The 17,469-nt window shown below is 42.1% G+C and overlaps 2 protein-coding genes across 3 annotated transcripts; both read right to left on the bottom strand.

The window, feature by feature from the left end:
* Positions 1-1,324: 1,324 nt before the first annotated feature.
* usp21 (ubiquitin specific peptidase 21) lies at positions 1,325-11,248 on the bottom strand. The gene is made up of 12 exons (XM_012876476.3): positions 10,987-11,248; positions 10,278-10,658; positions 9,427-9,483; positions 9,223-9,340; positions 9,009-9,123; positions 7,325-7,444; positions 7,171-7,235; positions 6,882-7,069; positions 4,390-4,468; positions 4,180-4,287; positions 2,080-2,194; positions 1,325-1,968 (listed from the first exon to the last, which is right to left on the bottom strand). Exons 2-12 carry the CDS (start codon positions 10,431-10,433, stop codon positions 1,875-1,877), a joined length of 1,215 nt encoding a protein of 404 aa, XP_012731930.2. The 5' UTR covers positions 10,434-10,658; positions 10,987-11,248; the 3' UTR covers positions 1,325-1,874.
* A 117-nt stretch (positions 11,249-11,365) lies between these two features.
* Positions 11,366-17,151, bottom strand: arhgef3l (Rho guanine nucleotide exchange factor (GEF) 3, like). Of its 2 annotated transcripts, none has more exons than XM_021323564.2 (13): positions 16,810-17,151; positions 16,483-16,528; positions 16,324-16,371; positions 15,765-15,830; positions 15,524-15,631; positions 15,266-15,424; positions 14,838-14,900; positions 14,636-14,732; positions 14,309-14,385; positions 13,918-14,175; positions 12,919-13,089; positions 12,626-12,818; positions 11,366-11,890 (listed from the first exon to the last, which is right to left on the bottom strand). In XM_021323564.2, the coding sequence occupies exons 1-13, from the start codon at positions 16,845-16,847 to the stop codon at positions 11,643-11,645; spliced, it is 1,572 nt and encodes a 523-aa protein (XP_021179239.2). In that variant the 5' UTR covers positions 16,848-17,151; the 3' UTR covers positions 11,366-11,642. The 2 variants fall into 2 exon arrangements, with proteins under 2 accessions (XP_021179239.2, XP_012731928.2); XM_012876474.3 differs by having other exon boundaries at positions 16,324-16,374; positions 16,810-17,150.
* Positions 17,152-17,469: the final 318 nt, after the last annotated feature.

Here is a 17,469-nt window from a genome sequence, read left to right as displayed (position 1 = left end):
CTGTCGATAACATCAGGTAATTTTTCTTTGCATCCAGCTGCTGTCTTCTGGCAGATGGAAATAACCTTGTTCTGAAAATCTTCTTCATTAATTTTTTCCTTTTGTTTCATTCAACTTTGGACTTTGTTAAAGTATCTCTTGTAGCGCAGGTAGATTTTGTTTCACTACTCAATCACATATTGGGCTCATGGAGGCAGGCAACACAGGAGAAGATATTTTTCTTGAGCAAATATCCTCTTATTGCTTATTTTAAATGTCAGTATTATGTTTACTATAACTTTGATTTTACTTTCTTTACTTGTGTTTTCCATCAGCCCCTTTTTGCAGATAAGTTGAAAATTTACAGCGTCATCTTGGCATGCACAACATCCACAACTATCTTGACATGTCACATTTTCTCCCCTTTAGTATTTTGTCTCATCTTTTTCTCTACCTTTCTCCCTCTTTCACCTTTCCATTTCTGTGTCCATTGAATGTCAAATAATCCCAATATCTAATAATGTTTTTTGCTTATCTTTCAAGCAGAGCAGTATTGCAAAAGCAGTAATGCTCCCTTCGTGAAAGTAAATTTGTTGGGCTCTCTTTGGCTTTAAGACAGCAATTCTTAATACTACACTGCCAGACAGGACACGTTAAAAAAAAAAAAAAAAAGAAAAGAGGAATGTCATGACAAGCTTCTATAATTTAGTTAGTTTCCCCGTTTCCTCAAGTTCTTAATTAGGTTTCAAGATCAACCGAATCAATTCTCTTTTCTCATCAGGAGATAACCTTGCCCTTTCCCATCTTAGAAGATATTTGAAGACTAAGAATTAGGGCTGGGCAATATACAGATATTTTAAAAGCATTGAGATGGTTTACATGACGTTATAATTATACTTTTATGTATTCTGGTAGGTCATTTTTCAGCTATTTGTCATATTTATCTACAGGTGTTTGTTAAATGTGCCTGTGAGACATTTGGGATAAAGCTTTAACTCAGAGATGCCTTTTAATAATTACTTTCTAGAAAGAAAAACATATCGAGATCAATATCGCATATTAGGATTCAGCCTAAAAATATCAAGATATTATTTTTTGGTCCATATCGTTCAGCCCTACTATGAATATAAGTCTTTACTCCAAAGTTTTTTTTTTTTTTTTCCACATGTGGCTTCTATGACAGTACACATGATGAGTGATGAGTTCACCTTTCAGTCAGCCTTTTACGCTTTGACATGTTATCAATCCACTCTCTCCTGTAAAAGCGGTTCCTTATTCAAATGAAAAAATGTTCTCAACAAATGCGCAACAATGTACCCAAATAGCTTTGGACAAACAACATATATATCTTTCAAAAAGTTATGCTTTAATGCGTGACCACTTAAAAGGTTCATGAGAATTTATTTACAACAATCATCAAGGTGTCATTCACCTTTTTGCACACAGTTCCGTCTCATAAATCACGACCCGTTTCTATTTCTAACAATCATATGTTATCCATTCGGTTTTATTTTAGGGTTCATAAAGGCGAACATGATTGATGATGTACTAATATACGGTTCTTACATCGTACATATGATCGCACAGTAAGAGCCCTTCTTTATGAAGACGTGCATCGTATTCATCACGCTCTCACTCCTGTCAGAGAGCAGCCACGCAGAGACTGCCTGGCTATAACTGAACCCAGATGCTTCTGCAGCACGGTCAGCGTTAAAGCCCCGTTAGACCGAACATGCCTTCTCTCTCCCTCTCCTTTAAAGCGTAAGGAAAGGTTCATTGAGATTGAGAAGTTGTTTTTACACTGCTGATGTCATGGCTATAAAACTGCCGCGTGCTTCTATTAGTTTCCTTGGACACCGGAGGCGAGGTGGCTCCGATCGGCTGCCTCTTCAGGACTATTTCCTGACTGTGGCGGTGCTGTTGCTGCGTTGGTAGAACAGGACATAGGCTTGATTTGTCTGAAGCTGGCTCTCTGTGAGCGGGGTTGTGCTGTAGGGGGGAGAAAAGGAGGGGAAAACTCTGAGAGAAGAAGTTGATACGGCGGACATCCTGACAGAAAACCGCCTCAGATGTACAGTTGTTAGAAGCTCACATTCTCACCTGGAGTCATTGTAGAAGCACCATCCGTTTTCATCCAGGCAGCAGGCCGTGTAGTGGCCCATGTTCACGGTCCCAGCATGGTTACAGATTGCATATAAGTCGTACAGAACTGGGCCTGTGGAGACAAACAGAGGTTTTTCTCTGGGCTAAGGAGCGGCTCTGGAATATTTTCAAAGTGAAAAATTGTTTAAGTATCAGTTTACAACATAAAGCACACACACTCATGCTTTTTATAGAGGTATCACATTTAAATTTGAGGGGTAAAAAAAAACAAATTTTGGGCATTAAAGATCAGTTAATTTGACAAAGGTTTGTAATAAATTTCCTGGATGTCTTATTTTTTTTTTAAGTCTTGGTCATTAACAAGCTACAGCATGTCAGGCAAACCAGAGCCAGAATAAGAAGGATGCTTGCTACATTTGTGCCATGACCTCTGATCTCATGTTCCAAGTTCAGCAGCTTCAAAAGGTTTTTTTCTGTTTTATTTTATTTTTAGCCAAGAGACAGTTCCATCATTTTTTACCATATCAAAAACAATATTCTACAATAAAAGAACAACAATAAAAACATGAAATGTATTGTTGACACCCTTGTGGGACCACCCGTCGCGATCCCACAAGGGATAAACGTGTTAGAAAATGGATGGATGGATGAATATTAACAGGAGTACAAAACCAGAGAGTGTGGATGTATGCATCAGGTTTATCCTGAGAAGTGAAGCCCATCTAAAATAACCTATGTTAGTTATATCTATGGATGACTTACTGAATCAACTGAAGGTTGGAACTTTTTGGCATTAAAAAAAATTTGCTTTTACAAATTTGCTGCCTTGGATCTTGAGTGAATGAAGCAGTATATTGTATATTATCTGTCAAAATATTGTAAAAAGGAAACCGTTTGAACCATAATACCAGACACTTTAGTTTACTCATTTACTTATTTTATGTTAGTTTGAAGTTCATGAGTGAAGTCTGTTCTTAGCTCTTTGTGTAAAACCAGAAGCAGCAAACATTTTGTTATATTTTCATTGTTTACGATGGCAGGGCCGCCATCTTGTTTTACAGTTTGTATTTAGTTGCACTTTGAATTCAGGTCAACTCCCCGACAAAATGCTTAAAATAGAAGCTTATTTCTTTAATTTTGGTTTGTGAAACGAAAGGTAGAAAAAAAACAATTAAGCATCTTTAGTATAATAAAGTCTGGGATTTTATTTTTTAAGCCATATCACCCAGCCCTACACTCAAGTAAAGCATATATATATATATATATATATATATATATATATAGATATATATATATATATATATATATATATATAGATATAGATATATATATATATATAGATATATATATATATATATATATATATATATATATATATATATATATATATATATATATATATATATATATATATATATATATATATATATATATATATATATATATATATATTCCTTAGCCAGAAAACGGTTACGGTTGTATACCTCAATTACTAAACAAAATTCAAAATTTACATTTCATTCTGCAGTAAAGACAAACAACATTTTATTGTATTATAAGCTCAACTAAATGGATTGGTTGTGCTACAGCTTGACTCAGAATTTTCTCAACTTTTTAAAATTATCTTAGATTTCAACATTGCGGAATAAGCTACTTACTACAAGCAAATGTAATATTTAACATTTTAATATATCAAAAACCATCCCATTAAAATCTGGAAAGTGCTATGGGTGAGCTTTTGAACGTATATAAAATATTTTCTTGTATTTATTGTATCAATATTTACCATCAGTATTATTATTCACCATGTCAGTGTTACTTCTCTAAATAAGCGGTTTCTCCATTTTTTTTTTTTTTTTGGAGTAAAATTAGATCAGAATATTAATGAAACTCTGGTTCAGCTGGAAGCTCTTCAGCAGATCCAATTTTTTCCTTCTAGTGCTTATGTTCCATTTTGCATCGATATCTTTAATTTATTTTAAATGTTCTAAATTTCTTGCAACATTTTAACTTTTCACAATTGCAGTTTCTGTTAAAACAATATTGTCAAGCAAACAAAACATGCACATAGACGAATTGACGAAAAGTCTTTGTTACCGCAGTCAACTGGTCCGTAAGGTCCGAGGTCCAGGTTTTTGAGGGGAAAGGACACATACACTGTGCTTTTACTGATAGACCATCTGGATGTTGTGAAACGGTTCAGATCTATTGGACGCTGTTAAGTATGAGCGTAAAATGCCTTTTTGCACATATACTTGACTTCTTGGTTGTTTTATTTATTAAAGCAGAAGTTGTTGCCAAGGATACGGATTACAATGACCTGAGGAAACCTCTGGATGGAAAGCCGCTTGGTGCACTCGGTACGCCTGTTACACCTCTCACACATCTGGAAGATAAAGAAATAGATATTTTTTTAAAAACAGTGTTTAAAGACCTGGAGCCTCATGTACGAAAGGGTGCGCAGCTCTCATACTGAAAAAGTTGGCAGCAGGGAGAAATCCTGAAACCTGCGGTGCGCAAACAACGCAGAGGTACAAAACCTCACCTTGATAAATCCAGATGTGTGGGAAATTATGTGTAGGTTCATGTGTTTCTTGGACCGCCCTGTTCCCACCCCTAAATAGATAAGCAAATCAGTACAACTACCCGGAAGGTACCCAACCTGACTCCGCCAGATGGATTTGCTCCGCATATCCATCTGGAAACCTTCCGTTGAAGTAATTTTGGGAAAGGGCGAAAATACTGGTTAGCTGATTGGCCTATGTTGGTGATAGACGGGCCAAATAAACCAATCAGATCAACGAAGCATATGAAGTACTAACAGCAGGGTTTCCCGCAGCGCTATCTTGGCGATGCTGTAATTGTTGGGAATTACAGCAAAGCAACAGGTTCTCGAGAGGAGCCAGTTGAGGTGGCTCGGACATCTGGTCAGGATGCCTCCTGGACGCCTCCCTGGTGAGGTGTTCCGGACACGTCCCACCGGGAGGAGGCCCAGGGGAAGACCCAGGACACGCTGGAGGGACTATGTCTCCCGGCTGGCCTGGGAACGTCTTGGGATTCCTCCTTAGGAGCTGGCCCAAGTGGCTGGGAAGAGGGACGTCTGGGCCTCCCTACTGAAGCTGCTACCCCCGCGACCCGACCCCGGATAAGCGGAAGACAATGGACGGACGGACAACAGGTTCTTGAGTGACATCAGCGACCCATTAAATTGTAATGACGTGACTATTGGTGCGTTCCTTTTTGTCTCGAAGCTCAGAACCAACGAGTGGCAGATTACGCCATCTCCGCCTTTTTGTGTTTCAGTTTCGCACAGCTGTTAGAACAACAACAATGACGCTGTTCTAGGTGGTATGTTGTGCAAATATCCAGGGCTGAAACATCCCGTCTGATGAACACTGAAATGTTACATAAATAACAGAGAACTGCTACAAACAAAGTATGAGGGTTTGCTCGGTGTTGCTGCGAGTATCAGCCATCATGAATGGCGAAGTTGGGTACCATCCTGTTACACAGACTTCCTGAATCGCAATACGGACTTTAGGGTTCGTTCCAGTTCAATTTTCTAACACAGGACAAACGTAACGCGCTATATGTCTCCCATACTTTGATTAGGAAGTCTAAAGAAAATGGATGAGGCCGTCCAATACTACAGGCTTGGGGCGCCTCAGGGGTGACTGTGAAAAAACCCGACCTGTTAGTCACCTCCACTCTGAAAAGCTCCGGTCTCAAAGAATGCAGCGGAGTTAAAACTTGAAATGGCACCAGCGGCGCACTGTTCCTCCTACTTTCCCTCTGTAATGCTTGGGCACTGGGCAATCTGGGCAATCTAAAGCATCTGATAAGCCACTCAGCAGGTTAGTGAGATCTCTGAAAACACGCTCTTCTGCATTCTTCCATCGACCGTGAACTCCAGCGGTGCAAACGCCGCCATCGTTCCATAATTAGGACCAACTTTACGCAACTATTCACATGTCATTGTCTCCAATTTAGGGATCATCACACCTGATTTATTAGGAATTAATCTGCTGATCCAATCCTGTTTTTTTTCCCCAGTGAGAATGAAAGTGTCCTTTTGGTGTTTTACATTCATTTCATGCGTAAATGACCAGTGCTCATTTACATCTACGTGTGACAGAAACAGAGGAATATCTACAGTTTTCATCAGATTGAGATTGTTTCCATAATTTTCTGAGGTGTGTCACATTGTATGAGGCTAAACGTGATTCTACATCTTTGCACAGGTTTAAACTAGGGCTGGACGATAATTCAATAACAATACATATCGATCGATAGACGGATATCGATGATAGGAAAATAAAGGGTCAATAAAAAGTCCAATAGAACAGTTTTCTTTCATTTTTGATTATAGCCTATCATGTAGGTTAATATTACAGTCACTACATCCTCCCAACCAATCACAAACACAGACCCAGGAATGCTCCGCCCCATTCAAAGAGTTCAGGAAGCACACGTTCTTTTTCTTAAATACTTCAAGTTTTGGTAAAAAGTTGGTTGAATAAAGGGTTGAGTTTAAATTCAGTGTTTGTGTGTCTATATCTAAAAATTAGTCGCTAAGCAACAGCACAAAATGGTCAGGGCTGCACTTAAAATATATGTTTTGAATTTCTTGATAATTATCAATATGATTTCTAATTTATAATATGCTTTTTTCCCCCATATCGTTTTTGTGCGTACCCACACTTCGTAAAAGAGGCCCCAGATTTGTTGTTTTGTCTAAATCTAGTTGACTAGGCTGGACTATCCGCAGTCAAAAGCCTGTGCAGTTTCATTTCTCTTACTGGTGAGTTTTCCTTGTCTAGTTTCTCCTCCTGAGAGAAGAGGTCCAGGCACTCCTGCAGGGAGACCTCCCCTCTGCAGCTCCTCTTAGGGATGGGCAGCGACAGATCGCAGAACACATCAAACGTGTTGGAGTAATGCGAGCAAACCGAGCAGTGCAGGGAGCTCCGCAGCTGGCCTGAGAAAATGTCTGTCCAGAGCGAAGCAAGAATTAATGTCAGTTTCTGTCTCTGAGCGTTTTTGTTGTTGTTATTGTTTTTCATATGACAATTAATTAATCGGCCTCCTTACCTACTATTATACTGTCATCTCTCTCCAGGTGCTTCTTCCACATGACATTGGCCTCTTCTGAAATTCTGCATGGGATCAGAAATGAGAAAACATACATTATGTGTTCAGAAAGATCCAAGATACACGGATGCAATTTTTCTTTTCCAATTCATACCTAAATCTGACGCATTTCTGGTCAGACTCCTTCCCTGTTCTTTTGACATAAGGCCTGCGATTTATTTCGGTATGCAGCTTGTCCAGAAGGAACCTGAGAAACTCCTGAGCGTCCTGCTGACTGGGGTAAATTCAAACATAGAAACAAACACATTTTTTTAATCTCAAGGACAACGCAGGAGATTATTTTTTGCAACGAAGAGGTTCTTGGCACCATTTTATCTTTTTTTTTTAATCTTTTTTTTATCTAGTGATCTCTCCCTTCACTGCTATGCAGAATCAAGTCAGTTTTTAGTTACTTCTTATATCTGTTATCTCAAAGGTTTCAGTCCCAGACAACTGCATGAAATGTATAAAATCACAGCTGTCTAGTAATTTGCCTCAAGCTAGGCGGGCTGAAACTCTTCAGCCATGAATCACTGTGATCTTGCCAGATGAGTTTGTCTCTAAATCAAGGCTAAATAATAAAAAACAACAAAGCTTTTGTTGCTGCAGGTCGCTTTGAAAGCCAGCTCTCCCTTCATCTACATTGTGTCAACTCAACAACTTTGTTAAGAGGCACTTAAAGACTCGTTTACTTAGATGTGCATTTAGGTAGCCAAATCTGATTTTACTTGATTATACTATAGCTTCTTAGTACTTTTATTTTATCTTAAAATGTTTTACCCTTCGTCTCTTTTATGTTGTTTGGCTGTGAAGGATGAAGGGAGTTTTGCCGTGAAAAAGAGCTAAATAATTCAGACCTACTTGTTTTTAATTTCAGCACTGATGTGCTTGTAAATTTGGGACTGCGTGTGCAGAAGTTTCATTGAACGCAGGTATGATTATTTTAGTGAATCAATCATCAGATGGGAGCTTTTACAGCCTTTTCTCCAGAATACCCATAAGAGTCCTGGAAGGCTGCTGGTCTAGTCAAAGCAAAAAAGTGTTGACAGTCGTGGTTTCATCATTTGATTCTGTTGCTCAGTGAACCTTACCTGACTCCGCCAGATAGATTTGCTCCGCATATCCATCTGGAAACCTTCCGTTGAAGTAATTTTGGGAAGGGGCGAAAATACTGGTCAGCTGATTGGCCTATGTTGGTGATAGACGGGCCAAATAAACCAATCAGATTCGTCGTCGCTCGTAACAGAGCGACAACGAAAACACAACCACAAGCCAAGCTACTCTTGCTGCTGCAGGTAAAGGCTCGTTAGCTCAGCAAAGAAATACTCTGTAATTCCGATAAAACTTGCTCGATAGCCACGCTAACGCTAGTTTCATCGGCTGAAGCCGCCATGTTCTTTAGACTGAACTGTCGCGCTTCTCGTTGCGTCACACCTCAACCCGCCTCAAAGCCAACGCTGATTGGACGTTCGTTTGGTGAACGGCTCCAAATTTTCTTTAACGGAGAGTATCCAGACTGATCTGCGAGTGAAACCTTGAAACCTCGCGAGATCAGGATGGTCTCACGAGGCTACAGTGAACCAGGAATTGCCAATAAAAATATGAATATTTTATTCCTAATTTTGATAACTTCCAATTTAACAGAAATGGTGATCTTTTCATGGATTTTAAGTAAACCTTGAAAAACATTATTTCCATTTCCCTGGAAATAATGTTTTTACTCCTCCAGAAAGATTGACGAGTTGCGAAAGTCAACTTAGAAACATCGAAATGGTTAATTTTGATACAATTATTCTTACCTGTAACCACTGAAGTAAGGCACTGCTTCTTTAAAGACGCTGTAAAACTGTCGAGGATTAACAACGGCGTCTCCTTCCCTGACATCCCAAAGGCCCGAGAGCACCTGAGAGAAAGCTGCCGCAGGAAGAGTGGAAATAAAGAGATTTTTCCTTTATTCTTTTACACGAACGGGGAAAATAAAAAAAATAAAAAAAGTCAAAATCACACCCCTACCTTCCATCAGCTTCGCCTCCTCTTTTGAAAACTTCTCCTGCTTATGAGACTTTAGGAGACAATAGTTGCGCAGTACGCGTGTGTGAGACAAACACTGGACCACTGCATTCAGGAAGCACTGTGTTCCCAAAGAGAAAAAAAAAAACATTAGCATGCCGGTGCAAAACTTAACGGAGGGTTGCGTGCCGTCTCTGTCGCACTTACTGTGTTCCCGATGTTTCTAAGGCCAACTCTCCCACTTCCGACAGCAAGCGGCTCCTTCTATGAACGGAAAGCAATGAGAGAGAAGTTTAAACCCGAATCCGAAGCGGTGCTGTATGTGCAGGCGCAGCATATTGCTATACGGCAACTGGCCTGCCGTGTGTCCTATTGTCTGACCCCTGGCTGTGCTCCATGCGTCTGTCTGCCTTGACCCTGCCGTTTTGGTCTGTGTGTAACTTTGGCAGGACAGATTTAGCCTTCTTATGTCATTAGCATAACAAGCAAGGCTAAAAAAAAAAAAAGGGGTCAGGCTGAGGCTTTTATCCTATTAGAGGGTGCAAGGAGTGCTGACAGGTGCGTAAACACGTGCGCTTTGATTAGCACCGCACCATAACCTCTTCAAATGATCCGTATCTTTTTCACAAATTTACAAAATCCACATTATAGTAACGTTGTTCGGTTGCGGTTCGAGGACAAGGTAATTCAATTCAATTCAATTTATTTATATAGCGCCAAATCATGAAACATGTCATCTCAAGGCACTTTACAAAATCAAGTTCAATCATATTATACAGATTGGTCAAAAATGTCCTATATAAGGAAACCAGTTGATTGCATCAAAGTCCCGACAAGCAGCATTCACTCCTGGGGAACCGTAGAGCCACATGGAGAGTCGTCTGCATTGTCCATGGCTTTGCTGCAATCCCTCATACTAAGCAAGCATGAAGCGACAGTGGGAAGAAAAACTCCCCATTAACGGGAAGGGAAAAACCTCCGGCAGAACCGGGCTCAGTATGAACGGTCATCTGCCTCGACCGACTGGGGTAAAGGTTTAATCTAGAGTTTGTTCGCACCTCGTTGTCGGTGACCAGCAGCAGGCCCATGAGGGACGTATAGAGGACGGACTGGGAGATGTCTGCCGTCTCTCTCTGCAGGCCCTTCTGAGAAACCAGGGTTCGACACAGGGCCTCACAGGAGCCCTCCACGTTGACGCTGCTGGAGCCGGGCATTCCCGTTGTTACCGACCAAATCTCTGCCCGAAGAGGCAACGTCCCGAGGCGAATCTTCCTAAATCAAACCCAAATGTCCTCCTGTTTGCACCTCAAGCTTCTTTCAATATCCTTCACGGGGCCTGATGGACGTTCAGCGAGGTGCCGAGGGGCAAGCCCTCCTCCTCAGGTAGCAGAGTACCTCCCTGTCTTTGCTTGAGAGTGACGGGGAAACAACATTTACAGCTGCAGAGAAAAGAGGAGGAAACTTGAGTCTGCGTTGGCAAATCCCCCCCTCTAGCGTGCGCATTTTTGAACGAAAACATTTCCTTCCACGTGTCGCAACGAAAAGATCATCTTTGAAGACGTAAAACCAAGAATCCCCACATTTAGCTGATTCAGCGTTAAAGGTCCATAGAAAGACTTCATGTAAACAACATTCGACCATCCGCTACGTCTCACCCCAACAGCCAACCAATGCGCAGCTCCTGCTGTTTTATGCAGGTAAAATTTGCAAATGTCTCGATCTCTACAAATACAACTTACATAAAAACAGAGAGCGCTTCGGACTCACCTGGTCACTCGGAGCCTCTGTATCTTTGAACAAAGCGTCCCAACCAAACTGTTCCCATCATCTGCTGAGCTGTTAAAAATGCATAAGGGGACGTCTACGGTTTCACTGCGTGTTTGTGGGCTAGAGCTGAAAGTCTACCTCTCTGCCCTGTCCTGCCGCCGGTGTCAGAGAAAGAGAGAGAGAGAGAGAGAGAGTGAAGAAACAGACGCAGCGAGGGAGGATAATCATCCCTAATCTTTTCTACTGTAGATCGTGTTGGCTATACATAGACGTGTTGTTGTGTGTGTGTGTGTGTGTGTGTGTGTGTGTGTGTGTGTGTGTGTGTGTGTGTGTGTGTGTGTGTCCCTCCCAACCATCACCACCCATGAGCGCCTCGACAAGCTTTTTACTGTCAGTTTTATTAAAATACAGCGGGATAAACACGTTGCCATTTTACATTCACATTCAGCAACAGTAACACTGTTCGCAGTCAGAACACTAATCCAAACAATAAACATAAAAGAAACTTTTTTTTTTTTTTTTTTTTTTTTTGCAACTCTCTGGAAGTCTTTGACTAGAACTGTTCATGAAAAAAAAAAAAAAAAAAAGGTCCATTTGCTTTGTCTCCCTCTCCAGAGACCCATCCTCTTGACCTCGCGATCGGTTCCCCCCCCCAGTCAGCGACTGGTGTGGTCTGCCATGTCCGTGTCCGAGCTGAGGCTCAGGTCGGCTATGTGACACAAGGCGGGATCGGGGTGGAGGGAGAGGGGCGACTGGCTGGTGTGAGCGCTCCGGTCGCGCGACTGGACGATGGCCTGGCGCAGGCAGGTGATCCACTGCTGCTTGCTGAAGGAGTCGTTGGCCTGCAAGCAGTAAGGGTTGACTTTGCTGCGCCCTCTGCTGCTCACGCGGAAGCAGTTCTTCACTAGAAGGCGACAGAAAGGGGAAGGAAGGAAATGGAGTGAAAACAGTTGTAGGTTTCAGTTCAGCAGACAGAGAAGTGGAGCCGTTTGCTCTCACTTTAGAGGGCAAACGGTCCTGCGTTTCACCATGAATACGAGCCGGAAATCTGGGTTAAAAACAACCGATTGATTCACAAGTTTTAATCCTTGAACCATTTTATTAACATGAAATTCTTTTTAATTACTTTGAAACAGGGAGTTTAAAATTCAGGGGAAAACATAGCAGAGAAAAACATAATTTTATGTTCAGAACTGTCTGATTAACTTAAGAGTATTTTTTTATTTCTGGGTTTTCCTCTTAGTTGTATTTCAGAGTATAGATATGTGCATATCTATTCTAGAGTTTGAGATTCTGTTTTGTATTTTATTGCCACCCTTAGCACAGCTAGTTCCATTTCTTTTCTTCTATTAACTTGATTTTTAAACCCCAAACAAAAAGACTAACTTAGACTTAGACAACTTTATTTGTCATTTTGTATGCACAGAGTGCGTACAGAACGAAATTTCTTTTGCATACAGCTTGTAAATTGCAGTAAAAATTAAATTATAGTATAGGGTGCAGCAGTGATTTAAAAGTAAACAGTTTAAATGGAGACAATGCAAGGAGAAGTCACAGTGTACAGGCGAGTATTTTTAAAACCATTTGTATGTGCATAATTGATTGTGCAGGGGGGCATTTGTGCAAGAACGCAGCTTACCTTTATCATTTCCTCCGGTGAACGCTCCTCTGAAGGTTCCTCCGCCTCCAGCCTCGCTGTCTGGGATCTCCTCTAAATTGATCAAGGTGTTGGGCAGAGGCTGCCGGTACACGTTAAACATCTGTCCACCTTCTCTGTCCTCCACCGGTCTGGTCAGCACCAACGCCAGCTCGAACAGGAAGACGTGCAGCTTCTGTTCGCGTGGAGGACAGGAACAGGACGTTAAGACTGGGGTGCCACTTTAAAACAGAGACAACTTCAGCTGAGCTAGTGACGGGGATTGCTGCGCGTACCTGCCCCTTGTTGGTCTTGAGCTCTCCGTGGCAGTAGAGGAAGCGGGACTGGTGGATCTCGGTTATTCTCTGGCTCTCTTCGAGGTAGATCAGTCCCCGCCTGTAGAACTGGCACTCTGCTTCCCCCGTCTTCTTGTTTACCTCGGCCACGATGCTCTGGATCAGCTCCAGCTGTGGAGAACAACGCATTGTGTTGTTGGTGTTTTACTGGGACCAGTTCTGTCACAGCAAGAGCGTCTAATCAGGTATATTTTATTTATTAAGTGAAAAGGAGGCCTAAAAGGAACGAAGCAAAGATAGTACGTCATCCTGAACACACAGCGTATCATTTGATGGTGTTGCTCCTACCAAGATTGTCCGTCTTTCATTCTTTACATGTCCAAATAGATTCACCGAGTTATTACTTCAAATCCTTAATGAGGCCACACAGGGTTATCAGTGAAATTAATAGCTTATACATTTTTTTATCTTTAAATTTATTCTTCATTTAAGAAACTGCTGATTACCAAAACTCTCGTCTCTTCCTGACTATTAGATACCAGAGCTGGAAGTTGCGATAAAGTTGATGCGATAAATTTGATTGCATTTTTAGCATATTCTGTCAATAACAAATTAATTATTAACAAATGAATATACCTAAATCTTGATTGGGCTACTTTTAGAAAATAATGAGTAATAGAGCCCTCTTAAATAGATTTTTGGACAATTTCCTTCCCAAATGTATCTTTGTTTTCAATTTTTATTTTTTTCTTGATTCCAGAGTTTCAGATTTAAGTGCTTACCCCCGAAAAATTATTGAAAATATAATTTAGGATGAAAAACACAACAACAAATCAAAGACCAATAAACTGCATATCCAGGTAACTGTGAAGGCCTCATAGCCTTTCACTAAATGCAACGGATGTTCAGAAGAATCTCAACCCAGCAGTCCAGATTTTCTAAGCGCGCGCAGTTCAGCACCAGTGGCAGAATAAAAAAATGAGCAGCAAAGCGACTCACAGCATCAGGCAATGTGTCCTCGTCTGGGTGGTCCGGAGGCGTGCACTTCTGTATCTCTTTTAACAACAGCGGGTATTTAACCAGTCGGCTCCGAGGTAGGTCCAGAAAGTTCCACAAGTCCAATTTCCTGCTAAACGACGACTCCTGACACAGACGCAGGAAGTGCTCGACTCTTTTCTGCTGCTTCTTGTGGTCCAGCAAAGCTTTGGCGCCCACCTGGTTGCAGCAGTACGTCACATAGGCCTCCAGGCAGGGGAACTGTGAGTAGAAATGATAAAGAGTCTGAAGTGGAGTAGTGGAGTGGGGGTGGGGGGGTTGGGTGCACAGAAAGGCGGTTGTGCCCCTTGCTCTACTTTTCTTGCAGCAGCGCGTTTGCAATGAAGACACTCACCCAGTTCAGCAGAGTCGGCCCCACTTCTCCCACCGTCTTCTCTGAGCCCCTCAGCCGCTCCAGACGAGCCAGGAGATCTGGTGCGACAGAGAAAACACACACACTCATCAACTGAAACAAAAAGTTACCAAAGCACCAGAAAGAGATGGCATCTACCATCTTAAATCCATAATTATCAGTCAATTGGCAGAAAGAAGGTTGTTTAACTCCGCCCATTTACTGGGAACCAAAGAGCATTTACTGCATGTCGATGATCAGGAAATGAGTTGTTCTGAAATTAGACATTCGGATGAAGCTGAAAACACGCGAGGAGCTCATATGGGTTACCTTCGTGCAGCGGAATGAGGGAATCTAAAGTCCCAAAGATTTGTCCAAGCTCGCTTTCTGTCATTATGTCCAACTTCAACATGGGCTCGTAGTACACCTGAAGACATTGAAACGCAGGGACAATAAGAAAAAAGGAAACATACTTAAACATAAAATGCCCCCCCCCCCTCCCCCACCCAGTGTGTTCTGTGCCAACAAGTACCTTCTTGACCAAACTGAGGTCTTCTATAAGTTGTTTCTCTCCCTGAGTCAGCTCATAGATCACCTGCAGAGGCGTCCAAAAATGTTGCACTCAGTTACTTTAGAACATGTCAGAGGAAATAAAAGACGATTTCCGCACAACGCTGCATGGGACGTACGCTAAGCGGAAACGCTGCATGAGCTCTCACAGCTGATTGTTTAATAACGGAAGTTGTGAGCCTCTTAGTGCCAGCTCACATCCTCTTTCCTAATACCCATGCAGAGCTGCTTCAGAGAACCGGAGCAAGCCCACACACACACACCAGTCATCACACCCACACTGCAGCCACAGGCTCGCAGCTCGGCCACATAAAGCCAACCTTAAAAAGAAGAAGAAGCAGAAAAAAAAAGGGGGCAACAGCCAGATAATTCAGGAGGGAAAATCCAAACCTCTTGGCGTTTGATTTCCTTGGCAGTCAGGTCGTGGCTCTCCACGGTGTCGCTCCAACACTGGCTGTTGCGCCTGCGCGGAAACGACGAGGCCTTGGTGCGACTACGCAGGGGGGCCGGGGGCAAAGGTCGGGCGTCCGTGCGAAAGCTGATGGACCGCTGCGGAGAGAGAAGACATATCGTGTAAATGCATGTGAAACGGCGTTACGGCTGTCGTTGCGAGGTACAGGGATGCAAACTGGGACGTGTTGCGGTTACCGAGATAGACTGCCCTATGCGTTTCAGAGCAGGGGTCTTCACCGGCGTTATGACACCCGTCAGGCTGTTGGACTTCGCCACAGGTTTGACCCTTTTGTTACTGGGCTCCTAAAACAGATCGATGCAAGAAATTAAAAGTACTGAGTTTTGTACTTATATGTAAAGTTTCCAGAAGCATGTCAGGTTAGCGAGGAAACAAGTGGCCCAAAAAAAATAAGAAACGGAAAACCTCCAAACAAACCTCTGAATACTTGTGATTATCGGACATCATTTCCCCCTCCTCTTCTTCCTCCTCGTCCTCATCATCCTGATGGCCAGAAACAAATATAGGAGGTGAGCTCGGCACGAAAGAGAGAAAGACGTTAAAGGGCGCCGAGATGCTGCATGGTGCATATCTCTCGTTTCCTGTGCAAGGTTTTCAAAGAGGAAGAAAGTTGAAACTGCCTCAGTAGTGAAGCACACAACATGTCTGCCTGCCGTTTTACCCCACTAACCACAACTGCTGCAAATTTAATGTGGCAACAACGGAATAAAAGATGACAAGCGATCAAAATGCAAAAAAACACGACTTAGATGTTACCAACGAAAGAAGTTGCAAACCCGCGAATTTCCGAAATCACAGCAGATTTGATCCAGGATCTTGCAGAAACTGGTAATCGGGGTGCTCACATGAGCGTTCACCTATTCTGTCAGTTCTGCACTCGGCGTTGTGGTCACGAAGGTAAGGTTGACAAACTTCCGCCAGTTACTGAGAAAAGCAGCGAGACGAGGGTGCGCAAGCATTTCAGATTATTACTCACCTCCATGATTCTGGTGGCAGGTTCAGAGATCGGGTCTTGTTTTCGCTTCTTCTAAAAGAATTAAGAAATTTTAACAGAAAAAAAGTCAATCCCTTCGAGGTTTAGGCCTTTGATGATAAACGTGAGCGTCAAAGCGACGATAGAGATAGGGTAGCTTACCCCAGCATGGTCACAGAGGACAGTGTGCGTCTCTCCTGACGGAGACCTTTAAAAAAAAAATGAATCAAATAAAATAATGGGGGCAAAATTCTCAGGCATAAATCATTCAGATGGAGTTTAATGTGATCTAAATGCAGAGCGAGCCGCTTTAGAGAGAGACTTCAACTAGAGGTTATGCAGAATAGCATGACAGGAAAGGCCTAAACATTTCAGTCTGGTTCATTTTTTTTTTACTGTCAGACCAGTTTTCTGCCATTTTTAGTTCCTCCAACTTTATGATCACACGTTTAAAACAAACCGATATGTACATTTTTAAAGCTACCATACCAGGAAGTCCTCATTTCACCAAAGTCCTCCACTTCCATCTTCTTCCACCTCTCAACGCATCTTCGCAGAAATTAACGGCCCCGTGTTAAAAAAAAAAAAAAAAAGTATTAATCCAGTTATAGAGGTCTCGTCTGTTGCGACTGACACCGAGCAGTTCGCGTCGAGCTGGTTTAAAAGCTCGGTGTACTCCTTCCTCCTCACTTTCTTCCTCATCTCACTGCAGACCACATCCTTTAGTTGCGCATAATCACGTATCCGCTCTTCTCAGGGAGGAGTGTTCAGAACTTGACGGTAAACTTCTCGGTGCAACCTGCACTTTGGATTTAGGCTTAGAAAAAATAAAGAATTTAAAAGCCACATTTCAGTCTGAACTACATTTACAACACATGGAGTGAAAACAGGAAGTGAGATTAAATGGTTTCGAACCCGGACCGCCTAATTTTGTTCTGTGTAAAAAATGTTTAAATAAATACAACGATCAATCTTATATTTGTTGAAAAGCAATCTGTTTAGGGATTTTCCAGACTGATTTTTAGAGGTCGGTGATGCGCTGATGGAGGTCGAGTTTCCCGGAAATGCTGTTCTGTATTGAAACCTTCTGATGAGCCCAAACCAGGTCAGGCAGGAAAACGCACAAATCTGTGACAATGTCATGCATTT

The sequence above is a fragment of the Fundulus heteroclitus genome, chromosome 1, assembly GCF_011125445.2.
Source record: "Fundulus heteroclitus isolate FHET01 chromosome 1, MU-UCD_Fhet_4.1, whole genome shotgun sequence".
NCBI classification, from domain to species: domain Eukaryota; kingdom Metazoa; phylum Chordata; class Actinopteri; order Cyprinodontiformes; family Fundulidae; genus Fundulus; species Fundulus heteroclitus.
The sequence above is the reverse complement of the archived record's forward strand: the minus strand, read 5'-3'. Positions and strand labels throughout refer to the sequence as shown.

Excerpts from the sequence above, each read along its gene's own strand:
- usp21 (XM_012876476.3), bottom strand. The coding sequence starts at position 10,433 with ATGCCCGGCTCCAGCAGCGTCAACGTGGAGGGCTCCTGTGAGGCCCTG. Across the intron at positions 4,288-4,389 it reads TCCTCAGGTCATTGTAATCC|ATCTGAACCGTTTCACAACA; the intron begins GTATCCTTGGCA and ends AGCGTCCAATAG. Across the intron at positions 2,195-4,179 it reads TTACGGACCAGTTGACTGCG|GCCCAGTTCTGTACGACTTA; the intron begins GTAACAAAGACT and ends TTGTCTCCACAG.
- arhgef3l (XM_012876474.3), bottom strand. The coding sequence starts at position 16,847 with ATGGAAGTGGAGGACTTTGGTGAAATGAGGACTTCCTG. Across the intron at positions 16,529-16,809 it reads GGTGAAATGAGGACTTCCTG|GTCTCCGTCAGGAGAGACGC; the intron begins GTATGGTAGCTT and ends TTTTTTTTAAAG. Across the intron at positions 14,176-14,308 it reads GGCCGACTCTGCTGAACTGG|TTCCCCTGCCTGGAGGCCTA; the intron begins GTGAGTGTCTTC and ends TTCTACTCACAG.